Below are 26,499 nucleotides of genomic sequence, written 5' to 3' on the forward strand. Positions count from 1 at the left end.
TGGATATTTAAAGAATTAATGGAGCCCTCTGAGACCATAAAGAACCGCCGAGCTCCCGGCATCCTCCAGCCCCCCCCCCGACACCCCCGGGGACGGTGGGGCCGTGGGGGGAAATGAGGACGGGACCCCCACTCGGAGCCCACCCCGTGTCCCCACATCGGCCGCGTGGCTCTGCCGACAGCTGCACGTGGCTGTGCTGCCGTGCGAGAGCGAAGCAGCGAGGGAGAGGAGGGAGAGGAGGGAGGGGAGGGAGGGGAGGGAGGGGAGGGAGGAGGAAGCAGGAGAGGCTGAGCTCGCTGCTCAGCGCGGGGATGCTCCTCCTGCTGTCCCCTCCCGGTGCTAACGTTGCAATAGCGCGGCCTCCAAAAACCCCACTGCTCACCCCACGCTTAATCCCCACAGCCACGGTTGGATTAATGGGCGGCAGGGCAGGGCAAAGCTCCTTACCGGGACCCCCCCCCCACCCCCAACCAGAGCTGCTCAGGGGTGGGGGCCCCCCCCGGTGCCGCTTCCTCTCCCCACACCCTGGGTGCGTGCACCGGGAAACACCGGTGAGCAAAAAAGCACCGGAAGGAAACGAGAAAGCGAGAAGAGTGCAGGTGGGGAGCGGGAGGGCTCGGGGCCACCCCCACCCGGGGTCTGGGGGGGAGGGGGGGGGAGGAGGAGCACCGCCCTCAAACCGCACGCGCCCCACAGCCGCTCCCCCCCTTGGGGAAACTGAGGCACGGAGGGGGCGGCTCTGCACCCCCGCCCTCCGCAGCGCCGTGGCCGGGATGACAGCAGCTCCTCCCGCTCCACCCTGTTCCTGCAGGAACCCACGAGCCCGGCGCCGGGCGCACCGCCAGCACCGCCGCTCCCGCCCGCACTCGGCAGTGGGATCGGCTCCGGCCTCGCACCGCACCGCGTCCCGCAGCGTGTCACGGCGCCCTTGGCCCCGCGCCCTGGCAGCGCTCCCCTTCTCTTCCCGGCGGTGCCAACGGGCAGAGGTGGAGGACGATGGAAGAGGAGGGCGAGGAAGGGGGAGGGGCTATGTCCGTCCCCCCCCCCGCCCCCCTCTCCCCAGTTTATTTTCTTGCTGCAGACACAAAGGTGTCCCCGCGTGCTGGACGGGAGGGCACGGGACGCCGGTGGGGCTCTGGGTGGCCGCTTCCTCCGCACACAGATGGCTGTTTCGACTCAGTCGAGCGCTTGACCTAAATCTCCTCCTGATCCACGGGAGCTGCAGTCCCTCAGCAGCACAGCTCAAGGCGAGGAGGAGGAGAAGGAGGAGGAGGAGGAGGAGGAAGGGGGCCAGCTGCAGACCGGCGGGAGGGTCACGCCGTGGGGTCCCCACCCCGGGGCTGACGGAGGGTGGAAGTCTCCACCGTCTCCTCCCTATCTCCGATATCTCCCAAATCACCGAAACCTCGGATATCACCCGAAAATCTCCCACGCTCTGAGCCCCGGCACCCACGTCCCGCGCCTGCGCGCCCGGCCCCGCAGCCCCCACGGCCCCGCAGCCCACTTCCTCGCCGTGGGGCCTCGCGGAGGAAGCTCCAACGGACCCAAAAGTTTTCGGCTGTGACTCAGCCGCTGGCTGAGCGGGGTGGCCGAGGTCGGCCCCGACGTGGGGCCGCGGGACCCGGGCGGTTCGGGGGGATTTTTGGGCTCCCCAGACGAGGGCTGTCTGCACCGCGCCGCGCTCCACCCCCAGTGTCAGAGCAGCCCAAACCGGCTCCCAGCGACAGCAGAAAGCTTTTAAAATCCCCTACGCGCGGCATGACTCACTCCAAAGCCAGTGCCCAAAACAAGCTCCGACACGGAGAGGAATGGAGACGGCAGAGATGTTGGGGGCGGGCAGGAGGGGCTGGGGAGGGCCGGGGAGGGGGAAAAGGGGGAGAGAGGGAGACAGAAGGAGGCAGAGAAAGAGAAGAGGCAGAAATAACAGCATCTGAAACTCTGCCTGCTGGAGGCTAATTGGTTCCGGCACAGCCTGGTTTGTTTGGCAATGTTTCCTCTAATCCTTCAGGCTCCGCGCTCCCAGCCCCAGAGACGCGGGGACATCGCTCCGCCCGGCACCGACACCGGGCAGCACCGCTGCGGCACTGGGGGCCGCCAACCCCCGCTACTGCCCCCCAACCCGGGGGGATGAGCACCCACCACGGGGTCAGCCCCGTCCCCCTCGGGAGGGAGGATGCTCGGAGGCAGCGGACGGGGCGGCGGAGGGAAAGGGAAGGGAAGGAAGGGAAGGGGACGGGAGGGGAGGGGAGGGGCGGGGGGGGGCCGCGGCCCAGCATGGCCGAGCCAGAGCACTCGCCAAGAGTCGGCAGCTTTGTTCCAGGTGCCGGCTCCCTTTTTTTCATTAGGCTAATGGGATGCGGATGCATTATTCCATTCCACATGCTGCTAATGAACCACTCAGGCCAGTGCATTTGCATTAATGTGCAAAGCACTGGAGGAGGGTGGAGTGGCTGCATCTGGCCAAGCCTGACCTTCCCGCACCGCCCAGCCTTCCCGACGCGCGGCCCCGCAGCCCCCGACAGCCGCGCGCTCCCGCAGCCCCGCGCGGACCCTTGATCTCCCCGGGACGGCTCCGGCACACATTCCAAGACACATTAACCAGCCCCAGCCGTCCGTGGCCCCACCGCCGTTGGGCCCGCCGGGCTCCATCACCCCTCCCCGCACAAACGCGGGCCGGGCTCTGCTGCTCTGGGCGCCGGGGGCCGTGGCATCGCTGCTGTCACACTCCCTTCGAAGTCCCTTCCCCGACCACGAGCCCCAGCACCACGTGCTCGTGGTGAGACCTCCCCGGGCTGCTCACATCTGAAGGGAGCGGGGGGCCGTTCCCCCTGAACCCCCCCCAGCGTTGGCACTCAGCGCTGGGCGTCATCGGAGCCCTTTGGTTGTTTGTTACAGCTCCCAACTGCCTCCGTCCCCGGAGAGGTTTCGAAGGCGAGTGACCCAAGAGCTGGAATGCACAAAGCCTCCAGCAAACAGAGCCAGCTGCCCGCGCCCGCGCAGGGGGGGCAGCGAGGGGAGAGCAGCCGGCCCCACGGCACGGCACGGAGTGCCATGGGACAGCACTGCACCACATGGCACGGCACGGTGCGGCGCGGCACGGCAGGGCGCATGGCACAGCGCAGTGGTGCCGCACGGCACAGCCCAGCTCGGCACGGCACAGCCCCATGCACATGGCCCCAGCCTGCTCTCCCAGGGCTGACTGGATTGAAATGAGGTTGGCACATCCCCAGCTCTGGCAAAGAGGCCTCACTCTGCCCCACAAAGCGCCCGAGCCCCCCTTTCCTCGCTCCTGCCTGCTCCCCGCATGGTTTTAGGAGATGCATGGGCATCCTGGCGTGGAGACGGGTGTGGGGACGATGCTGTGCTCCCAACCTGGCTCCGGACCTGAATCCCAGGGTGACCAAAAAGGACGAACAAACCCACCCCAGGTGACAGGGGGGACGGAGGATGGGCACAGCCCTGCTGCCCTCGGGGTCCGCAGGGGGTCCGGTGGGGTCTCAGTCTGCTCCGTGGCCGTGAGCATGCACAGCCCCAGCACCCGAGCGCGTGCACGTGGATGTCTGGGTTTGTCACAGCCTGGTGAGCAAGTTAATCTCAGGCTCCCTGACACGTGGAATAAAATCGCGATCCCATAATGGAATTCATTCGTCTTCCTGTCCAGGCAGAGAACAAGCCCCCTGCTGGAGCCGGGGCGCGGGAGCCAGGGCCAGGAGGAGCTCGCTGGGGGACCCCGCTGCCCTGCTGGGACCCACAGGTGTGGGGGAGCCTCTGTGGGACGCCACGCAGCACCCAGTGCTGTGCTGTGCCCCCTCCCTTGGGGACGCCGGGGTGGGCAGTGTGGGGCTGCAGGGCTGGGCCTGCAGCGTGCAGGGAAACTGAGGCAGGTGGTGGTGCTGGGGCGAGGGCAAGGCTGGTGGCAGGGAGAGGATGTGGGGCAATGTCCCCGTGTCTCTCACCTGTGATAGCATCAGAGCGGCCAGCCCCAGCTGCACAGACCCACTGGGATGGCAGCAGCTGGGACACCAGTGCCACGATGGCTTGGCACAGCCACACAGCCCCGGGGAACGGGTCGCACGCTGCATTTTTCCCCTGTGGATGCCACACTGATGAGCAATACAGAAAGGCCCTTTTGGGAGGCTGAGCAGAGTGGGAGGCTGAGGGACAGCCTGGCTGCTCGGTGCCTCAGTTTCCCTGCAGCACCCAGGGTGTCCCCTGCCCCTGGGGTGGGGGTGGCAGCAGCGGGCAGCGCAGGGGCAGCTCCCACCGCCCCATCTCAAGTCCCACTTCAGCAGTGCCGAACGTTCGCCCACGCTCCTGCAACGTGGAGAGGAGGAGAAGGAGGAAGAGGAGGAGGAGGAGGAGGAGGGCTGCTCCTTCCTGGGCACACAAAGCCCCTTTCATAGGGAGTTGAGTTTGGGTTTCCTCCACCAGCCCGGCACCTCGCTGCCTCCTGCCCTGCCAGCGCGGCGAGGCGGGGAGGAACGCTGCGGTGGGAGCGGGACGGGCGCCCGCTCCTGTCCCGGCCTTCGGGATGCGAGCGGGGCAGCACCGTGCTCCCACCTCCCCGATGCGCTTTGGGATCCCGTGGGCAGGCAGCCCCCGGGGGCACGGGGGGGATTGGGTGGCCCCTTCCATCGCCCTGGCCCTCCCTGTCATTTTTCCCTCCCGTCGGCTTTTAATTACACCCCTAATAAAAGTGGCTTGCAGGAAAACGGGAGCTTTGTTGCTCAGGAGCTCATCTGCTCCCGCTGCTCCTTCCCCGCTTTAAACCGTAATCCTCAGCTGGGGATGCTGCAATTAGCCACCACGGGGCCGGGCGCCGTGTCACGCAGGATTAGGGCTCCCTTCGGTGGGGAGGTGGGGGACCCGGCCCCAGTGGGGAGATGGCCCCAAATGGGATGGGCTGAGCCCCCTGCAGCCCCGAAAGCAGCTGGGACCCGCGGCCGCAGCCCCAAGAACGGCCCTGCAGGAAGAGCAGGTTTGGCAGGAGATTAGAGCAGCTGGGGGGGGGGGAGGAGTGGGGGGGATGAGATGCTCTCTTACAGCCTCAGGGCCCCCCCCCCCGGACACGCAGCCCCCTGTGGCGCTTGCTGGCCTGCCCCAGTGCCAACAGCAGTGGGGAATTTTTGGGGTGTTAGCAGGGGAGGCACAGCTCCCCGACCCCCCAGGCCCCCCCAGGCAGGCGGGCTCACGGTGGGTCACACAGCGCATAAAAGCACAGCCCCTGATCTCCCCACATCCCCATCCAGCCCCCGCCCCCAGGGCCTGGGGAGGGGAAGTGAGGCATGGGGACCAGGTTCTCCAATGCAACAGCCCGCTGGGCAAGGAGAGACGTGGCAGTGCCACACGGGCACACCTGGGAGATGGCAACAGCCCTGACCCTATGCAGGTGGGCGGCACTTGGAAGGGGTGCAACACCTCCCGGGGTAAAAGACCAACAGTGCTGTGCTCAAACAGGGGATGGGGACACGGGGCCGTCGTGCACAGTGCTAACGTAGGGAAGGGGCAAAGGGTCGGGTCATTCAGCCCCACAGAGCCCCCCCAAAAAAGCCTGCACGCAGCTCCCCGGCGCCAATCAGCCTCTTCCCGTGGCTGGGGAGGAGAGCGGGGAGCACAGGCGCTCGTTAGCGGCCGCTCATTAAGAGCCCTCTGGGAGGACCAAGGTACCCCGGGCACCTGCACCTCTCTCTAATGAGCTGCAGCACCGGCGCGGGGCCCTCGGCTGCGGCATCGCGGGGCCCTGGAGTGGGGGCTGTCCCCTATCTGAGCTGCAGTGTGGGCTCCCCGCGGTCGGGGAGGGACGCGGGAGTTGAGTCACAGTGACAACTGCAGCGCCGAGGAACGCCCTGAGCTCATCGCCAGCGCCGGGCGGCTCTTGGGGACACGCGGCTGCCGCTGTGCCACCCCGCACCCATGGGTGCTGCGCCGTGCAGGCGGTGACGGTACCACGGAGGTGTTCACCCAGCGGATGTCCCCACACTGGGACGGGGACCCCGATGTCCCAACCCTGGGGACCCCTCTGGCACCAGCACCACGCAGCGCAGGGGGGGGGCGGCTCAGGGACCGACGCGCTGGGATGGCACCGAGCCCCCACCCCTGCAGCCCCCAGCCCCGACCCGCGCGGGGCTCCCTCGTTAATGTTTACTCGGCTTCGTTAGCGCCGGCACATCACCATGGCAACCATGCAAGCTGTGCGTCGCCATCGGCGCCACCGCCACGAGGTGCAGGAACGGCACGTGGGGTCACCGTGGGCCCCCAACCGTGCCCGGCACCCCTCTGTGCCGCTCGGGGCCGGGGTGGGGTGCGGGGAACACTGGGGGTCACCTTCACCCCGCCGGGGCGTGGCGGCCTGGTGTCACCCAGCCGCGGTGACAGCGCCCGAAGTGCCCGGCGCTGCGGGCTGCTCGGCTGCAGGCGTGTGTGCAGCGCTGCCAACACGCCTCTGCGGTGCATTATTTATAAAACACAGGAGCAGAGGGCTCAGCAGCAGCTGCCACCCCCGCCTGGCGTCACCGAGCCACCGAGCGCGGCGGCCTGGTGGCACCGCGGCCCCGCTGACCAGCAGGGACAATGGGGCTGACAGCACCCGTGGGGCTGGCGGAGCCACGGGGTGAGCAGATGCCACCTCCCCGCGTGGCACGTGGCTGCTGCAGTGTGCGGGGACAAGCAGCACGTCCCCACGTCCCCCATATTACCGCAGCACCCCGAGCTGCTGGGTGAACCCCCTGCGCCCCCCCGGGGTGGGACGCGACCCCAGCTCTGTGCCACCGAGCTCTGTGTGCTACGCCAAACAGGTTTTCCGTGAGCCTTGCAGAATCCGCCTGCCTCCTCCTCCCCCTTCCAGTCCCACCTCTGGGCCGCGGGAAGGCTGAGTTTGGGCTTTAATTTTTCATTATTAATTTCCCATCGACGCCGAGAGGCGCCGGTGCTCGCCCAGCTGCCCCCAGCATCGCCCCCCGCGCTCCCTCGCGCTCTCCTGGAGATCTGCACCGGCTGAAGGCGAGCCAGGCTGCCGATAGGATTAATTCTGCATGACTGCCCATCTCCACAGGGGTATCTAAGACCCTCAGGCCTGCAGCAATCTTTAAAATTCCTCCAGCCCAACTTAATTCCCTCTTCCTGCAGAGCTGGCGCATCTGCTGCAGTCAGACACAGAGAGAGGGAGATGGAGGGAGAGGGGAGATGGCACCCAAGATGTGGTGGCAGTGCTCCGTGGCTGCATCCCTGTCCCTCAGGGCCACCCAAAGCCACTCCGGCCACAGTAGGTTGGTGTCGGGAGTGAGGGAAACTGAGGCACGCTCGGGACAGCCCTGGGGATGGGGTCTGTCCCGTGGCCCCAATGCGCCGTCACCTCTGGCACGCCGCCTGGACCCCATCACCAGGAGGCTGACCTAAAAATGGTTCGGGTTCGTTGGTTTTGTTTTCCAAATATTTATGGTTCTGCTTTGCTGGAGGAGGTTTCTGGATCACCCCTTTGCATTCGCCCCCTGCTTCCCTGCAGCCCCGAGGAACAGAACGCGGGATCTGAGCATCGCCTGGGGGCCCTCCAGGGCCTGGGATGTTGGGACAGCTCATGCAATGCAAAAACGGTGGGAAAAGGCACCACGGAGGTGCTGAGCACACCCCAACCACCCCCGCCGTGCCCATGGCGCTGCCATCCCCTCCATGCATGGGCAGAACCCGGGGGCTGTGAGGACGAGCTCCAACGCAGGGCACAGAGCCGGGACTTGGCCCCGCTGTCACACCGGCGCAATCCCACTGTCACCCATGTGTCCCTAGCTGAGGCTCTCACGGGACAAGGACCCCAACATCACACACAGGGACTATGCACAGCCCGACCCCACGCTGCAGGACCCCACACTCCCGCCACACATCACCAAACACAGCCAGGCTGCAGTGTCCCCCCCAGTTCCCCACCACGCTCCGCGACAGCCACGTGTCCCCAGGCTCTGAAGGCTCAGCCTCCACCACCACAGGGGTTCAGACAACCTGTAGGGGTTGGTGGGGGGAGACTGCTGCCAAATCCCACCCCTGCCTCCGCCAGCATCGGGGCCACCATCCTCCTTCCCTTCCTCCTCCTCCTCATCTGCAGCGGCCGCCACCAAACCCAGGAGACCCATCCCTCTGCCTCCTTCGCCACAACTTGCACCATTTGCCTGGCAGCCAGGAGGAAGGAGGGGAGCGCAGCCCATCCCAGCTGCTAGCGGAGCTGGGGATACATGCATTTAAATCACTTATATCTTTACTTTCTCCTGCGCTGGCTGTGAGATGGGCTTTTTTTGCATGCGTAATTAGGGGGTGGAACAGATGGTGGAGGGTTCGTTTAAAGTAATGCATCCATTAAAATAACCTTCGCTGTCGGGGACTGCGCTCCGACAGGGGCCTGTTTCACCGGGGGCGGCGGGGAGGTAAAGCTTTGTTCTGCAGGAAGGGGTCGGACTTTTGGGAACGTGGATGGGGACCCAACTGTGGGATCCATCATCCTGGTCCATGGGAGGGAAGCTGGCATGGATGCTCCAGCCCATATTAACAGCACAGTAACCAGCAGCCCGGACCAAGCAGGGACTGCAGTGGGGACAAATTGGTCCTCTGTGAGGCTAAAGTGGCTCTTTCTCGGCCTGAACTGTCCCCCTCTGGGACTCATTTTCCATAGCAGTAAGACGTGCACCCTGCAGAGATGGCAGGAATGGGAAACCCTTTGGCCATTCCTTCGGGCCAGACCTCCCAGCATCACCCACAGTGGTGCGTTTTGGAGGAGGTCTCCGAAACTGTGGGGTTTTGCTGTTTGGTGGGGCACTGGGGTGCTGCTGTGGGTTGGCACAGGGTCCACGAGGACCGTGCCCACCACCACCCACCCGCAGCCCAACTCCTGTCTCCTGACACAGGACAGAAGGGGACAGCTCGCCTTTCCTGTCCAGCAGCAGCCACCTCTCCTGTTTCAAGCTCCCGGGAGAGGCAGGAGGCTTTGTTCAGGAATTGGAGGAGTGGAGGCCAGAGAAAGCGCGAGTGCCCTGCCAGCTCTTGTGTTTCACTCCCGAGGAATGCCGGGGAGGGGAGGGGAGCACAGCTTTCCCCCTTCCCGATGGGCTCTGGGCCCGGCTGCTGGGTGCTTTGCTGCTGCAGGGAGGAAGAGGAGGGTGTGGGGATGAAGGATGGGGGTTTGGCTGTTATTCTGGGGAGGTGGGCGGCATCAGCGTGGCTCACAGTGGATGCAATGGCAACCACGGTGGCACAGCAGTACCATGCTGGCTCTGTTGGAACAGCCATAATAATTCAGAGCAAGAGCTGCCAAGCAAATATCACAGCCAGCCTTGAAAGAGAGGAGAAGCACCCATAGGTACCCCAAATCTGAAGGCTCCAGAGGAGCACGCACCACTCCCAGCAACAGGGTCATGGCTGGGGAAGGGCAAGAGCAGCAGCAAACCCAAACCCACCCATGCGTGTTCAAATATTTAGTGTGCACTTGCTAAGGTGCTTCTGCTGCCTTTAGGGCATCTCTGCGTTTGAAGCATCAGAGAGGAGCTGAGGTGGGAACATGGGGGATGGGGAGCAAATGCCAGGGCTGCCGGGCTGGGGGGTGTTCTCTCCTTCCCAGCTGGGCCCGGGGGGACCACATGGCCTGGGCTGCCCCTCACCATGGGGCTGGCAAGGAGGGCTCAGTCAGCCCCAAGGACTGCCCATCATGGGCTCAGCCCCACACACACACATCCTCCTCTTCCTCCTCCTCTCCCGATCCCAGTGCTTGCTGCACCATGGGGCATCCCCAAGCACCACCATGGCCCGGGGTGCAGCCAGCAGCTGCAGCAATGCAGGGGCTGATGCCAGCAGCCATCAGTGATGTGCAACGAGCACAGAGCATGAAGGGCAGCAATGGCGGGGCTGGCCGGGGCGACGTGGGGACAGCAGCACACCAGGGAAACTCACAGCCAAGAGAGATAAACTTGCCCCAGTGCCATCCCTTCCGTTCATCCCTTTCCTCATCCAGGTTCACCTGCAATTATCCTCAGCACCCATCCACCACACCAACCAGGCCTTGAGCAAGCCTTGACCAGGCCTCGACCTGAACCTAACCAGACCTTGACCAGGCCTCAACCTGAACCTAACCAGACCTTGACCAGGCCTCAACCTGAACCAAACCAGACCTTGACCAGGACTCAACCTGGACCTAACCAGACCTTGACCAGGCCTCAACCTGAACCTAACCAGACCTTGACCAGGCCTCAACCTGAACCAAACCAGACCTTGACCAGGACTCAACCTGAACCTAACCAGACCTTGACCAGGCCTTGACCTGGACCTAACCAGGCCTTGACCACGCCTCAACCAGGCCCTGGAGGCCCTGACCAGGCCCTGACACCACCAGGACAAGCACCGCTCCAGACCTCCTTTCCCTCCCCACCAACTCGCTGAGCTGAGTGCTGATGGCAGCAGCTCCGGGGGGCACACAGGTGGCCCCTGCCAACAACAGTGCCCTGTGTCAGCCCACAGCCAGGCAGACATCACCGTGGGGCACGCCGCTGGCCGCTCTCACCTCTACACTCTGCTCGCTCCTGACAAATCCCTGCTCCCGATCGCTTCTCCTCCCCGCGGGTCCATATTAAGCTACATTCTCCTTTCAGCTGGGTGGAAAACAGCAGTAATAACCATGTGGAGAGAGCCGTGCCCCCCACCTCCACTTCCCTCCCACTTCGGGGTTCAAATTTCATTTCAGCAAAAAAGCTTCCCCCGCCTCCAATTTCTTCCCCCAAACCAAGCCGCTGTCGTCTCGTCTGATCTCGGCAGGGGCCGTATGGATGCTCGGCTCCTCCTGGTTCAGGATCTGCTGCCAATCTGGACCTCGCAAACTGGTTCTCACACGGCTCCCGCCTAGCACCTCCCTCTCGGCGTTTATTATTTTATTATTGTCCTTCCTCAGCTCGCTCCCATGCCGCCGCCCCAGGTGCCCCCGGCTCCTCGTCCCAACCCCAACCACCGAGTTGGCCGGGTGAGATTTATTCCCGGCGAATTCCCAGGGGCCGGCAGCTGGAGGAGCCCGGAGCTGCCTCCCTCTCTCCTGCAGCTGAAGATCTCATCTCCCTCGCCCAAGGCGCTCCGTCCTCCTCCTCCAGATATTTTAGGCCCAGGTTTTGCGAGGAATTTACAGGCGCCGAGCCCAAGCCGATGCGCTGAAGTCAGCAGGAGGCGAGGAGCGTGCGCAGGGCTCGGGGCCCCGGGGGTGGCGGTGCAGGGAAGGGATGCTGCTGCCGGCCTGGAGCTCGTTGAGCCGCGGGAAGGGCAGAGGTTGGGGCTGGCGGATGCCAGAACCACTCAGCTCTCCCTCCGCGAGGATCAATACCACATTTCGGCTTCCTGCCTCGCGAGGCTGCCGCAGCCCTCACGCCTGCGCAGGGTGGGCTTTGGGTGGGAGCAGGGGTCCCCGTGCTGTCCACCACAGTGCTGTGTCCCTGCTGTCACCCACATCGCGCCCTGTGATCTGCACGCCAGCCCCATACGCCGACCCCTCCTGCTGCCCCGTGGCTACCCCCAAGCACTCAAATCACTCCAGTGACCCCATAGGCTTCACCCCACTGCAAAGGGAGTCCTCAGCACACGGCTCCCTTTGTCACAGCCCTGCTGGCACACACCCACCCTACGTGCTCCAACAGGTGAACCCCCAGGGCAGCGTTCCTGCCCGGGCCAGTAACTGTCCCCACCGGGCAGCGGGTTTGCTCGGCGCCGTGTTCTGCCCGGCACGTCTCTCCCCGCCACATCCTCGGCCGGTGAGGCACGGCGCGGGGGGGGGGGGGGGGGGGCAGCAGATTTAATGAGCTCCCCGGAGGCATCGCCGCGCACCCCCCTCCCGTGCCCAGGAACCGTCGCTCTGAAACACAACCCCTCGGTGGCAGGGCTGGAAAAAAACCACAGGGCACATTGCTCTCCCCCCGCTCCTTCCCCGCCTCCCCCAGCTTTTTGCTCTCCTGCCGATGCCAAAGACCCAGCCGGGCTCTTGTGCTTTCACTCGCAGCTGCAGCTGCCGATTTTCGCTGTAAGCCCTTGTGCCTAGAAGGCCCAGAGCGAGGGATTCTGGGACGCGGTGATTGAAGACAGCACCAGCGCAGAGACCATTGCTCAGACTTTCCCTGTCTGTCGCCCCAACGCTCAACCCACAGAGAGGGAAATAAAAAAAAATAAAAAAAAGGGGAAAAAAAAGGGAAGAAAAAAAAAAAAAAGCAAAGCAGAGAGCAAAACGGCCTCAGCTCAGCTCGCCCCTTCCCACCCACGCAGCGCCGCACGCTTTGCCCGTTGGCACCGCCAGCCCTTGCCCCAAACACGGCCCCAAAACCAGGAGGTGAGGTCCAGCTGCATCGCCCCGTGATGCTGAGCTGCCCCCCAGCACCGCTGTGCACAGCGTTAGAAACTCACAGCATCCCGGCTGCTTCCCTGCTGTGGCATTTTTGAGAGGGTGCACCTTTTTGCAGCGTGAGGGCAACACTGGTGTGCATGGCTGCGCACCGGGTGTGATGCACGAGCACAGCGGGGTCCTCGTGCAATGCCTTGGGGGGAGCAGAGCGAGCAAAGCCCTGCACACGGGTGAGCTGCTCTGGTTCCCCATAGCTTCACCCGCTATGGGGAACCTTTGGGATGCAGCTCTGGAGCTGGGTGAATGTCCCCAGGTCTCTTCTGCATGCAAAGGCCCCCGAGGGATGGAGTCCCCAGTAGAGGAGTGCAACAGGGGCGCGGTGCCCGCCCCACAACCCACGTGCTGCACCAGGCACAGCGCAGGGCAGCGTCCCGCTGACCCCGGGTGCAGCAGCACTAACGCCAACCTCAATAGGGAAGAGCAGAACGCAGAGCACAGCACGATGCGCAGCCCCCTGCGCTCACATGGGGGCTGCACCCCAAGGGACGGAGCCCGCACAGCCCCTCTGACCTTCGGGGGTGTTCTGCAGAGCATCCCCCCGAAGAGCCGAGCTCACCCCGGTGGCACCTGCAGCCCCCGCGAGCCACGCAACACACCGCAGCCCCAACGGTGGGGAGGGGACGGGGGGGTCTCAATGCAACCAGGGGCCGCCCCACATGCAGACAGCCCCGCCACGGCCCTGCAGCAGCCGGCTGGCCCCATGGGGAGCCTAGCTCCTTCGCTGTGCCAAAACCCCCCCCCGTTCCTCCTGCTCCCCCCAAAACGCTCCCGTCGCGAGCCCGGAAGTAGGAAACAGCCCTCCCCAGCGCTGCCCTGTTTACCAAGAGCTGGTTCCAAGCACTCGGGAGAATAGCAGGAGCATTTCAAGGCCCTGTTTCCACTCGGCTGACACACACTATTTATAGAAGCCCACAATTCTCCCAGAGCTTTCCTCGGGATCTCAGCAGAAATAGCCCGCCCCGGGTCCCTGCAGCCTGCTCTAAGGAGGGCAGGGCAGCGCGGCCCCCCCAGGCTCCCTATAACCTTCCACGGGCTTCCATCGCTTCTCCTCCGCCGGCCGCCCGCTCCCGGCGTGTCCTTGGCTCCCCCGTCCCCAGCGCCGTGCCAACCCACAGCCTCTCCCCCCCAGCGCGGCTTTGGGACGAGAAGCCGGGTGGTGGTGGTGGTAGGGGGGGGCAGGAGGGGGAGGGTGGGGGTGACAGCATGCCACCTCCATCCCAACTGCATCGGAGCGCGGCGGCGGAGCCACGGGGGGGACTCGCACCGGGGATGGAGTTGGCCCTATTCAGGTTACAGAGACATGGCAGAGCGGAATTTGGCGCCGCGCCATCCCTTCTCCAGCCCCCCCCCCCCCCCCCCCACCCTCCCTCCCTCCCCTTCCTCCCCTCCCCACCACCACCACCACCACCACCACCACCACCACCACCACCCTCCCCTGCAAATTCCTGAGAGCAGCAGTGTAAGGGGACACCTGGGGGGGGGGGGGGGGGGACACACATGAAGGGCCGCGGGGCCCCGCTTTGGCCGCGTACCCCATAACCCCCCCGCGCCCCCCCCCCCCCCAGCTGGGCAGGATGCATGCCCGCGCCCTCGGGGCTCGCTTCTGCTCTCTGTCACGCCAGGATAAATCTGGAGTGACTCCACAGCGCGCCGGGGCTCGCACCAGCACACAATGAGCTCAGCCTGTGGCTTTTGGTCGCTGTTCTCACAGCAACCGGCCAAGTGGCTTTATGCACAAGGCCACCTGGTCGCGGCCGGGGCCAGTTCCTCCCACGGCGAGTAAACAAGCGGGGACCCGGGGGTGCCTCCACCTGCCCCCCCTCCCCCTCTCCACATCCGCCTCCCTCGCTGGGGGGCTTTGGGGGTCGGCAGCGGGGTGACCCGCCGGGCTGGCCGCAGCCCTGTGTCCCCCAGGTCCTGCTGTCCCCACGTCGAGGGGCTCGAAGGCGGCGGGGAGGATCCGAGCATCCGACGCCCGACAACATTTTGGGGCGGCACAAGTGCAAAGCGAAGGCGTCGCGCACCACGCGAGTTGGCAGCGGGGATGGGGACCCCCTCCCCTCGGCGATGTCGACGTCCCCCCCCCCACCCCCCACCGCCCCGGTGCCATCCCGCAGCTCCCCGTGCTGCTGCAGTCGGGGGCGGCTCAGCCGCGGGGGTCGGGGCGGTCTGGAGGGGGGGGGGGGGGAGCTCCGCACGCCCCCCCGGGCTGCGAGGATAACCCCAAATTTTGTTGACATGTTCCGTTCCGCCTTCTAGCGGACGGAGCTGGCTCTGACAGCTGTCACTCAGCGCTCGCAGCCCGGGGGGGAGGCGGGGGGGGTGGGGGGGGACAGGCTGAACTCATGGCAATGGCACGGCGCACGGCGGGGGGCTCGCGGGGCCCCCCCCTCCCCTCCCCAAGTGCCATTAAACTCCGCGGTGTGGCACCAACTCGCCGCGCAACTTCGACGGAGGGGACAACGCTTAGGGGGGGAGGGGGGGGTACCCACCTCCGACCCCCCTCGACCCAAAGCGGGGTGCCCCCCCCACCTCCCCCCAAACAGACACACACGCACACACCCACACCCCCTCCCTCCCGCCCCCTCCCGCCCCGACCCCCGCCCCAGCCCCGCACAAAGGGGCACTCACCCGTCGGCTGCAGCGCCCCGAGCCCCGCGCCGTCCGCCGGGGCTGCGTCCTGACCGCCCGCGGGACTCCCGGAGCTCTCGGCACCGCTCGCCACCTTCAACGAGAGCATTTCCAGCGCCTCCTGCTCACATTCTCCCCAAGGCAACTCCTCTCCTGCCAGCCCGCCCCCTCCTCCGTCCCCTGCCTGCTCTCTCCTCTCTGCTTTCCTCCTTCCCTCTCCTCTCCCCCCCCCTCCACCCCTCTCTCTGTGATTTTTCCTGGCTTTTCTCTCCCCGCTGCCGCTCGGCTTTTTTCGCTCTTTTTTTTCCCCTCCGCTTTTTTTTTTTTTTTTCCTCCTTTTCTCCTCTCTCCCCCTTACCCCCCCCCCGACCCCCCCCCCCCCCCCCCTTCGCCTCGCACACACACAAAAGGCAGCGGAGCGCGAGGCGGAGGGGAACCGACCTCCCCTCTGCGCCTCCGCCGCTCAGCCGCCTGCGGAAAGCAAAGAAAGACACAGCGCAGCAGAGCCCTGCTTGCCGCTGCCTCCCCCCTTCCTCCTCCTCCTCCTCCTCCTCCACCTCCTCCTCCTCCTCCCTCGCTCTTGCCTTCTGCCGCTCCCGGCTTTGTGGGGGCTGGGAGCGGGGGGAGCGCAGCCGGCGGCTCGGCGCGCCCTGCCCTCTCCGTGCGCGGCGGGGACCGCGCTCCGCTCCGCTGTCAGCGGCACGGCCAGCATCCGGCACCCCGGGGAGCCGCGCAGCACCGCCGGGGCATGCCGGGCCTTGTAGTCCTTCCTCTCCCCCCCCCCCCCCCCTCAGCTCCTTCCCTCCTTCCTTTCCTCCCCCCGCCTCGCTTTTCTCCTCCCCGTTGCTGCGAAGCGCGCAGAGGAGGCGGGGAAGGGCGCAAATGGGTGCGCGGCTTTTGCGCTCGATTTTGGGAGGGGGGTTTTAAGCGGGTAGGGGGCAGGGTTGGGGGTGGGTGGGTGATCCCCCCCCCCTTCGGGTGCTTTGCACCCCCGGGATTCCCCCCCTCCCCCCCCCTCCCCCAGCGGGATGTGTGGGGCATTGCTGCCCTCTCCTGGGTTGCACCCGCACAACGCGGAGTGCACATCTGCCCTATGCGCGCAGCCTTTCCCGTACATATAGATGTATATAATTATTCTTTCCCTAATTTTAAATTATTATTATTATTATTTAACCCGACGCTGTCTCACGGGTCCGGCGGCACGGGAAACTTCCCGCTGTTTGCTAACTCCTGGAACCACAGAGTCACAGAGGTTGGAAAAGACCTCTGAGACCACCAGCTCCAACCCCGACCCATCCCCACCTGTACTGCCCACCTCTCACGTCCCCAAGTACCACATCTGGGACCCCCCCCAGGGACGGTGACCCCCCCCTTCCCCCCTCCCCGACCATCACCCCCTCATCACCACTCTTTCTGAGAAGAAATTTGTCCTAACCCTCCATGCACGGAGATGCACGAGGATCTCCTCATCGTTGGCACTGAGCAATGCCCAAAGCCACCATGGTGACGGTGGCAGAGCAGGGGGCTGTCCCCCTGTCCCCCCCCCACCCCCCTCGCCCCCCGTGACCTCCCCCCAAGGCATCTCCCTGACTCAATATCATGAAATCAGACGTGTGTTGTGACACGGTGCGAGCGCCGAGCGAAGGGTTAAGTGGGAATTGGGAATATTGCCTGGCTGCTGATAACACGTGAGTCACTGCCGGAATAACACATGGGTGCCGGGAGACACAGCACCCTGCTGCACCGCGTCCCGCTGCCTTTGGGGTCGGGCTTCTCTGCGTGCAGGCAGCAGGGACTGACCCCAAGCAGAGGGTGCGCCCTGCACCCCAAATCCAGGCTGGGTTTGGGGGGGGAGTCAGCTGCTGGGGTCGAGCCCTCTGGCACGGATTTACCCCGAAATCCATCAGCTCCATCCCCGCACCCGCAATGGGATTGGGGTCACGGGGGTGGGGGGCAGAGAGAGGATTGAGACCCGCACGCATCGCTCCCACCTCCTGGAAACCACGCGCTCCAGCCCGGTCAGCAGAGGAATCTGCACACGCAGACAGGATCGCTGCAATCGCTGGTGGCTGAGTGAGCAACTTTGCAGGCTTCCTCGTCCCCTCGCCCTGAATGTCAGCTTTGAATTTTCTTGCTATTTTTAGGGAGATGATTCCAAGGCGAGGAGGATCCCTCCGTCCCCTCGCCGCGGGGTTTTGCACCGTGAGGCCGTCCCTTGCTGCACCTGCCCTGCACGGGGACAGCTCGGCTGCTCTGCACGAGCAGGGACAGAAGGTCGCACGGAAAACATTCGGTTGTGAGCGAGGATGGGGTTAGAATGTAAAAGATTTATTAATTTAATCCGAAGCATTAAAAGGTCGTGTATTAATCAAAGAGATGCTTAAAACTGTCAAAGTCCTTTGTCAGGTTTGAAGTGCATCTCTATAGTTATCATAAAATATATATAGATATCAGTCTGGCACGGAGCCCTCGCTGGGCTGGGAGCTGGGGGGGGGGAAAGGGGGGGTCCCTGTGGGTGGGCTCTGCCTGGTTTCGGGGGGGGGTTGGGCAGCACCCCTACGTCCGACCGGGTGGGTCCGCCTGCGTGGGTTTGTCCCCCTCGGGTCTGCGGTTCGGGTTGGGCTGGGAGCAGGGAAGATGGTGGGGGGGGAAAGGGGATGGGGGGAGGGATGGGGGAGCGGTGTCCGCGGGTGGGGGGCCGTGCCAAGAGGGCGTCGGGGCGGGGAGCGGTGCCCGCGCCACTCGTGTCGCAGCGTCGCGCGTGGCCCCTCCTGGCGGCGGGGTGGGGGAGGGTGGCGGCTCCCCAGGGCCACCCGGGTCACCCGGACGCGCTGTCCCTCCCGCAGACAGTGCTGTGTCAGCAGCGGTGCTTTGGGCTTACGCTACCATCTAGCGGCTGCTGCGCCGCGCGGGGCCACCGCTGTCCCCACGTCCCCGCGCCGTGGGGGTGGGCGGCCGTCCCGGTTTCCGAGCCCCCTCCTCCCCGACCCCTTAGAACATCGGGGCGGTGGGTGACCCCTTGTTCCCCCGTGCAGATTTTGTCCCCCCGCGGTTTGCAGTGACCTCGCTCGCTGGTGGCAGTGCTCGGGAACCCCAAAGCCACCACCAGATCTTTGGGGAGGGGACCTGGGGGCAGCCTGGGGACAGCGAGGTGGGCACAGGAGGGGATGGTGAGAGGGGCGTGGGAGCTGCATTGTGGGAGCACCGCGGGTCTGCAGCCCCATTTGAGGCTGGGGGCTCCCAGCTGTGGGGCCACCTCCGTTTTGCCCCCATCACCGCAGCAGAACAGACTCCCCCCCCCCCCCCCCCCCCATAAATCCCGGAGCTGGGCGTTCCCAGGCAGCAAACGCACCCCGGCTTTGGCTCAGCTGCCAACACCGCTGAGCGTCACCGCGTCCCCAACCGAGCACCGCTCCCCTGTGCCACCCCACAGCCCGCTGCCCAAACACCCCCGAGCATCGCTTCGCCCCAAAAATCCCAACCCCCCCCCCCACCCCCATTCCCCCCCCTCTCAATCCCTCCCCAGCTGTGGGGCTGGAGCCGTGGGGAGAGGTGGGGACAGAGAGGCCACGTCACTAAGGCAGGCAGGAGGCGAGCAGCTGTGCGCAGCTTGGCGTGCTCCCCAGCTGCGGTCGCAGGCCGGTGCGTGGCTGTTCTGCCTCTCCACCCGTGGAAAAACACGTCCCCACCCCCCTCCCCAGCACCCGGCTCTGACTGCAGATGGGTCCCTGCGTGACTCGTGTCCCCACCACGGCCACAGCTCCTGCGGGGCCAGAGCAGGGCTGGCACACCCAGCCAAGCCGGGCGTTGCGTTCTTGGCCACTCTCCACTGTTGTCTGTCTGATCGTGGACGTGGAGCTGCTCCGTGACCCGGGAGCACCGCACGCTGCCGTCCCCGGGGGTGCGTGGCTCTGAGGAGGGGACAGGGCCGCCCCGACCCCCCAGCGCTGTGCTGGGTGGGGGGTGGTCCTTCCCAGCAGCTCTCGGTGGCGGTGGATTTGGGTGAGGGTCCCCGCAGCGGGGGTTGGCTCCGCTGTGCCAGGGCTGCAGCGTCGGCCATCTGCAGCGCTCTCACACCTGCGCCCACCGCTTGGCACCGCGTGGGCAGCCCTGGCCCAACCCCACACCCCCCAACTCCCACCCCCCAGGAGCGGAGAGGGGGGGGGGTGGAGATTGGGATGGGGGTCCTGGGGAGCACCGGGGAGACACGATGCCACGTTTCCGTGGGAGATGACGCTGAGATCTTTTTGTTCCCCTCCAGAAGGTGCCACAGGGACCCGGGCAGTGGGGAGGGGGGTCACCCCATAGCCCCCATCTGGGCGCTGTGCTCTGCCCTCCCCACGCTGGGGCTGGTGGCTGTCCCTCCACCCTCTGCTCTCAGGTCGATGGAGCATGGCATTAGCATCAAATCGATGCCCCCCCCACCGCCTGCAGCCACGCTGGGCCACACTGCACCCTTTAACCCCTTCACTGCCGGGCGAAGCTGCAGATGGGCCCCGCACGGAGGTAAGGCAGGGCTGTGCTGTGCACACGCATGTGAGCACTGACTCCGCTCTGCACACGCAGCCCGGGGCCAGGCAGCACACACGCATGGCAGCACGCGTGCACAGAGCAGGCAGAGAGAGCCGGGGGGGGGCAGAGCGGGCAGTGTGTGTGTGTGTGTGTGTGTGTGCGGGGGGGGGGGGTGATGGAGGCACTCCGATGCCCACAGGGTGCAGACGTCCCCGTGGGTGCAGTGTGGTGACCCAGGAGAAGAGAGGTGCGTGGAGATGGCAGCGTGCCCCCAACCCTGAGCCCCCCCCCCCGATGTGGGGCTGGGGCCAGGCCCCTTCCATCAGTGCTGGGGAATTCATTAGTGGCCACAGCTGGGCCCGGTTGAGGGGGGGAGGAGTGGGATGGGGGGGCTGAGCTACAGGGGGAATTAACCCCTTCCTCCCCAGACTCTCACACAGGACACCCCTCTGCCCTCACACAGGGTGTGACCCCCACACCCCCCCCCGAGCTAGGGCTAGAAGGACCCAGCCCCCCCCACACTTGTTAGAAAGGTTTTATTTCTCTCTATTTACAGATTGAACTTTAAAAAAAAATAACAACAAAACCTTCCCATCCCCTTCCCCAGCTCCCCCCGGAGGGGGGGCACAGCCCTGCCCCACACTATAGGGGGCCTCTGTAGGCTCCCCCCCACCCCCCCAGTGCCATCACATTCACTTTGTGTCCCATGTTTCCCTGCTGCTCCCTCCACACCTTCCCCTCCCCCCTCCCATTAATTCTTGCTGCTGATTTGGGGGATTTGTGATGAGTCCCCGTAGGTACAGTGGGGGTGAACCCGCCCCACACTCCCTTTTCCCATGTAAGGCAATGGGGCCACGAGAAACAGCCCCTGAGAAAGACCTGCCCAGGATCCCTCCCAGGCCCCTTATGTCCCCCCCCCCCCTCAGTGCACACAGTGGTTTATGGCTTTCAGGATTTTGGTTCTGCTTTAAGGAGACGAGAAAAAAAAAAGCAGCAGGTGGGGTAAGGAGCACCCCCTCCCCCCCCTCAATATAGGGATCCCTGAGGGGGAGATAGCTGCTGGGGGGGGGGGGGGTTATAAATTAAAGACAATATTGGGAGGAAGTGAGGTGACCTACCCCAGGATTTGGGGTCTGAACCCCCCAGCTGCACACAGCGGAGCTGGGCCATGAGATGGGGCAGGCACAGGAACGGGGGCACCCTTAGGACACCTGTACACTGGGGGGGGGGGCTCCTCCCCCATCCAAAGCACTTCTCAGGTTCAAAGCTGGGGGTGAAGGCAACGAGAGAGGTGCTGGGGGAGGGGGGCACAGCTGGGCACGGCACAGCCCCCTGAGTCCAAAATCCTTGTGCAAAGCCCCCCAGGGGCACCCCCTGCACAGACCCAGAGGCACCCACATGGGGTGCAGGCAACGAGAGCAACAAACCCCCCGCAAAAATGGGGGGGATTGCCCCCTCCCCCAGCCCTCCCAGCGTGGGATCACTGGTTGTCCCCGGGTTGGTACTGGGGTTCAGTGGCCGTGAAGTAGTCCTCGAGGAAGGACTGAAGGTACTCGAAGGTGGGACGCTCCTCGGGCTCCCGCTTCCAGCACTGCACCATCACATCGTGCAGGGATGGGGGGCAGCCACCTGGGCACTGCATGCGGTACCCCCGCTCCACCTGCTCCAGCACCTCCCTGTTGTTCATCCCTGCATGACATAGCACACCCCGTCACCACCAGCGAGCAGCTCTGGGGAAACTGAGGCACACGGGGGGTGTGGGTGGGGAGGGGTGATGGGGTGGGGCTGTACCTGGGTAGGGCACCCGGCCTTTGGTCACCAGCTCGGTCAGCAGGATGCCGAAGGACCAGACGTCAGACTTGATGGTGAACTTCCCAAAGAGGGCTGCCTCTGGGGCTGTCCACTTAATGGGGAATTTGGCACCTGTGGGGGCAACGGGAGGGAGCTGAGTCCCGGCTGGGCACCCCACAACACCCGCACCCGGGGTACCCCACACCTGCAGCATCAGCATCTGGGGAACCGTGCAACCTCACTCGGGATATCCATCATCCAGACTGCCCGCAGCCCAGGGTCCCCATAACCTGGGATACCCATCTCTTGGGGTCCCCATCATCCATAGTTCCCATAACTCAGGGTATAACCATCACTTAGGGTCCCCATAATTGGAGGTACCCATCACTAGGGCAACCCATCCCTTGGGATATCTGTAACCTGGAGAACCTATCACTTAAGGTACCTATCACTTGGGGTACTTGTAATTTAGGGTCCCCGTAAGCCAGGGTGCCCAACACTTGGGGTATCCATAACCCAGGGTACCCGTAACCCAGGGTGTCAATCACTTGAGGTGTGCCCATCACTTGGGGTTCTCTTCAACTGGGGTTCCCATCATCCATAGTTCCTATAACCCACTGTACCCACAACCTGGGATACCCGTCACTTGAGGTACCCATAAATTGGGGTACCTATACCCCAGGGCACCCATCAGTTGGGGTATCCATAACCCAAGGTTCCTGTAACCCAGAATACCAATCACTCGGGGTAGCCACGAACTGAGATCCTTATAATTTAGGGCATGCATAAATTGGGGTACCTATAACCCAGGATACCCATCACTTGGGCAACCCAGCACTTGGGATATCTATAACCTGGGGTTCCCATCACTTGGGGTGCCCATAATTTAGGGTCCCCATAACCCAGGGTATGCATCACTTGGGCAACCCAGCACTTGGGATATCTATAACCTGGGGTTCCCATCACTTAGGGTCCCCATAATTTAGGGTCCCCATAACCCAGCGTACCCAACGCTTGGGGTACCCATAACCCAGAGTACCTACAGGATGCCAACCACTGGGGGTACCCCCACACTGGGGTCCTCATCGCTTAGTCTGCCCATCACTTGGGGTCCCCATCCTCCGAGGCACCCAGCTGTGGGGCCGGGGTAGGACATGGCACAGCGTGGCCAGGACGGCCGTCCCCACAGCGGTGGCACAGCTCACCCTGGCGCGCCGTGTACTCGTTGTCCTCGATGAGTCGGGCGAGGCCGAAGTCGGCGATCTTGCACACCAGGTTGTCCCCCACCAGGATGTTGGCAGCGCGCAGGTCCCGGTGGATGTAGTTCATTCTCTCGATGTAAGCCATGCCCGCGGCAATCTGAGGGTGGGGAAGCCTTGAGGACTCCCCCCCCACACCGGGTGCAGTCCCTATGGGTCACCCCACCCCACGCCAGCCCCCCCGACCCCCCAAGGTACCTGTGCAGCCATGTCCACCAGCTGGGGCAGCTTCAGGTAGCGGCCGTCCCCGTCCTTTAGGAAGTCCAGCAAGCTGCCTGCGGGCAGAGGGTGGCACTGGGAGTGCTGGGAGCCCACCGTGCCCCCCCAGGAGTGCCCGCCCTGCACACCTCAGCCATGCTGGGTGATGGCGTGGGGCAGCAGCTCTGCGGGTGCTGTTGTCCCTCACCTTGGCTCATGAATTCGGTGACGATGTAGATGGGTTCCTCCGACACCACGGCGTAGAGCTGCACCAGCTTGTCGTGCCTCAAACGCTTCATGATCTGAGCCTCCTCCAGGAAGGCCTCGGGGGACATGGTGCCCGGCTTCAGCGTCTTCACTGCCACCTTGGTGGTGCCGTTCCACGTCCCTGAGTTGGGGACATGGGGTCATCTGGAGCCCCAGGGACAGCCAGCCCTACTACTGGGGCCAGGATGGAGGGGAGCGAGGGTGCAGCATGGCATGGGGGCATGCATGGTCGCATGGATGGGAGGATGGATGCACTGGTGGAGGGACGGATGGAGGGATAACTTGAGGGCATCAGGGCAGGGCAAGAAGTGTCCATGATACCATCATACTCAACCCAAGGAGTCTTCCTCACTTCTTGGCGTGGGGACAAGGCACCCCATGGGCTCAGCTAACTGCAGCCTTACCCCATTCCCCATCCATCCACACCGCTGCAACACTGGGGTCTCCCCTACGGTGGGCACCACCTGATCCCCGCGGTGCTGCCTGCCGTGCGCCGGGCTCTGCCTGCCCCCAGCCCCCCCTTACCCATCCACACGTCTCCGAAACATCCCATGCCGAGCTTCTCGTCCAGGCTGATGGACTCCCGTGCTATCTCCCAGGCGTCCTTAGCTAATCCCAGGGTCTGAGGCTTCATAGCGGGGCACACGCGGGTGAGCAGATGGCACAACCCATCGTTGCACTCTGCAGGGGCGCAGGGATGGGGGGGGGAGGGGAGGAGGGGGTGCCATGGGATGAAGGCAGCATGCACACGGAGCGGGGGGAGCGCGGGCCCTACCCATCCACACTTCCCCGAACTGCCCGTTGCCCAACTTCTGCAGCAGCTGTAGGGACTCTCGGGGAATCTCCCACACGTCTTTGGTTTTGACCGACAGGTCGGCCAGCTTGGGGGTCCCCTTGGGGCACGGCACGGCCAGGCGGCAGCACAGCCCAGCCGCCCGCTCTGCACACCGAGGGGGCAGGCGTCAGCGAGGGGGGGAGGGGTCCCGGCCATCACCCCCCCACCCCCACAGAGCTGCACGCTGTGACACATATGGGGTGCTCCTCCCCAGCAGGGACAGCCCTGCACCCCCACCGACGCCCGCCCAGACCTGGGGGCTGTTTACCTGCTCCAGAGAGGTCGGGTGCTCCTTCCCAACGGAGGATTGGGCACCCCTGGGGGTCCCCCTCTTTCTCCAGTTACACCCAGTTAATCAACCAGTTGAGACTCCCAACCGGTCCCCGCCGCCCCCCCCGCCCCTCCCCCCCTACATATACCTATGTAGTGCTGCACCAGCTCCTGGATGCTGTCGAACTGCGCCCGCGTGGTGATGTAGTACCCTCCGCTGTCCAGCTTGCGGATCTTATAGTGCTTCACGTGGTCGCCCTTGGCTTCGTCCCAGTCTCGGATGGAGAGGGAATAGGCCCCTACACAGAGCCAGGGGTCAGGAGTGGGGCTGGGGGGGGGGCACAGGCCCGGCCCCGCTGCCGTCCCCGTACCTTTCGTTGTCTCACTCTCGCGGATGAGGAAGGTCCCCCTGCAGTTACCGTGGCACAGGAGCTGCCGCTCCGCGTCCTTGCGCCCGATCTTCCCGAAGTACCACCTGCCGGGGGCTGCCGTCACCCACGGGTGCTCCGCGTCCCCGTCCCAGCACCGCAGCCCCAGGAAAGCAGGTGCCCCCACTCCTTCCCCCCCCCCATACTCACTCCTCTGCCTGGATGGAGTCCACGGGGGCCACGTAGTTGCTGGGGATGTAGCCTGCAGCACCCGAGCTCAGCGAGCGCGCCTCCCACCAGTCACCCTCACTGGGACAGAGGGACAGACAGTGAGGAGGGGGGACAGGCAGACAGACCTGCCTGCCCTGAGCATCCCTTCCCCACACACAGCAACCCTCCCCCCGGCCCCCAGCCCCACTCTGCTGAGACCGGCCAACTCGTGACACTCGTGCTGGGGGGGCTCACGTGTTGTTGATGATGTGGAATTTCTCCCCTTTCTGGAAGCTCAGGTCATCCTCCGTCCTGGCCTCGTAGTCGTACAGGGCGATGAAGAGTGTCACACCCCCACCTGTGGGACGCACAGAAGGGGGGGGGGGACATGGGTGAGCCCACCACACCCGGCACCCACGGGTGCAGCCGCCCCTCCCCCCGCCCCCCCCTGCTGACCTGTGATGCTGCTGTGTGCCTGCAGCGTGTTGCTGGGGTAGAAGCCCGGCCCCGAGAAGGGCGTGGGGGAGGGTACGGCCGCGGCATGGAAGTTGTTGAAGTCGGGGATGTGGGTGAAGGCCCCGCTGAGCTGCGTGGGGTCGGGGTCGTACTGCGAGGGGGGGGGTGCGGGGGTCCCCGTGCCGCTCCCCCCCTGCCCCTTGCCGGACTTCTTCTCCTTGCAGTGCACACAGCCCATCCTGGCACGGCCTGCGGGACAGGCAGATGTGGGGCCGTGCCCTCCCAGCCCCTCCCCAGCTCTGGTGGGAGGACCCATGTGCCCCCCGGCACCCATGGGCACTCCCACCCGTGATGTCTCCACTCACTGTGACAGCTCCTCGGGTCACTTCAGCTGCTCCATGTCAGCTCGGGGAGGAGAGGCACCTGCAGGGATTGGGAGGTGGGGGCATCAGGTGGGGGGCAGAGCCCGGCAGTATCCCTTTTTGGGGCTACAATATCCCCTTTTGGGGCCACAATATCCCCTTTGGGGGCTACAATACCCCTTTTTGGGGCTACAATACCCCTTTCTCGGGCAGCAATACCCCTTTCTGGGGCTGCAGCACCCCTGCACAGCCTAACCCGACCCTGCATGGGCTGCAGCACTCCGCATGCACTTCCTTGTCCCCTCCACGAGCTGCAGTGCCCCCTCCATGCTCTAAAACATCCCCGTGTGAGTTAACAGAACCCGGCACGGGCTCAAAAACCTCTCTCAGGCTGCAGTACCCCCCCAGGGGCTCCGCTGCACCCCCGGGAGCTCCGCTCAGGATGCAATCCCGCTGCACGGGCTGCAATGCCGCTGCAACGGCCCCGCAGGAGCTGCAGCACTTCTGCTCGTGCTGAAACCACATCCGTCATGAACCCAACGCCTCCGCTCGGAGGTGTCCATCGCAGGGGCTGATTCCCCCTTCCCTCTCTTGGCAGAGGGTTTGAGAGCTCCGAGCAGAAGTAGAGCTGCTCTCCCCATCCATCTCCGCTCCCTAAACCCACTGCAGCCGATGGGGCAGCGCTGCCAGACCCGGGGTGCTCTTCGGGGCTTCCTCCTGCTGGCACGGGGTCAGCGCTTCAGCTCACAGACGTCCCCAGCTCTCAAAATCCCCACCAGGGGAAGCACCCTCCCCTCCGCAGCAGCTTCCCATTTCGCTCCACATCTGTGCTGAACTGACAGATCCTGGGGTTGGGGGGTGGGGGCACAGGGCGAGCTTCCAGGAAGGCACCGACCCCAAAAATCCCCCGTGCCCTCCATCGCACCCACCCCAAAGCACT

General features: G+C 64.9%; 2 protein-coding genes across 3 annotated transcripts in view; both read right to left on the reverse strand.

Moving 5' to 3' along the window:
* Positions 1 to 15,792, reverse strand: part of AHDC1 (AT-hook DNA binding motif containing 1) — a 40,997-nt gene extending 25,205 nt beyond the window's left edge. The window contains 2 exon segments of the mRNA XM_065744407.1: positions 15,032 to 15,125; positions 15,616 to 15,792. The gene's annotated coding sequence lies outside the window, so the exon portion shown is untranslated.
* Positions 15,793 to 20,064: 4,272 nt separating this feature from the next.
* FGR (FGR proto-oncogene, Src family tyrosine kinase) lies at positions 20,065 to 25,435 on the reverse strand. 2 transcript variants are annotated; one of them, XM_065744731.1, is made up of 11 exons: positions 25,198 to 25,435; positions 24,997 to 25,099; positions 24,742 to 24,840; positions 24,535 to 24,638; positions 24,313 to 24,462; positions 23,584 to 23,739; positions 23,000 to 23,179; positions 22,792 to 22,868; positions 22,540 to 22,693; positions 21,335 to 21,466; positions 20,065 to 21,232 (listed from the first exon to the last, which is right to left on the reverse strand). In XM_065744731.1, exons 1-11 carry the CDS (start codon positions 25,433 to 25,435, stop codon positions 21,024 to 21,026), a joined length of 1,602 nt encoding a protein of 533 aa, XP_065600803.1. In that variant the 3' UTR covers positions 20,065 to 21,023. The 2 variants fall into 2 exon arrangements, with proteins under 2 accessions (XP_065600803.1, XP_065600802.1); XM_065744730.1 differs by lacking the exon at positions 23,584 to 23,739 and adding an exon at positions 23,834 to 23,998.
* Between the last annotated feature and the right edge of the window lie 1,064 nt (positions 25,436 to 26,499).

Source organism: Cyrtonyx montezumae, unplaced genomic scaffold (assembly GCF_038088225.1).
Source record: "Cyrtonyx montezumae isolate F1298 unplaced genomic scaffold, pur_monq_1.0 scaffold_31, whole genome shotgun sequence".
NCBI classification, from domain to species: Eukaryota; Metazoa; Chordata; class Aves; order Galliformes; family Odontophoridae; genus Cyrtonyx; species Cyrtonyx montezumae.

Excerpts from the sequence above, each read along its gene's own strand:
- FGR (XM_065744730.1), bottom strand. The coding sequence starts at position 25,435 with ATGGGCTGTGTGCACTGCAAGGAGAAGAAGTCCGGCAAGGGGCAGGGG. Across the intron at positions 24,463-24,534 it reads CGAGAGTGAGACAACGAAAG|GGGCCTATTCCCTCTCCATC; the intron begins GTACGGGGACGG and ends GGCTCTGTGTAG. Across the intron at positions 21,467-22,539 it reads CGAGTACACGGCGCGCCAGG|GTGCCAAATTCCCCATTAAG; the intron begins GTGAGCTGTGCC and ends TTGCCCCCACAG.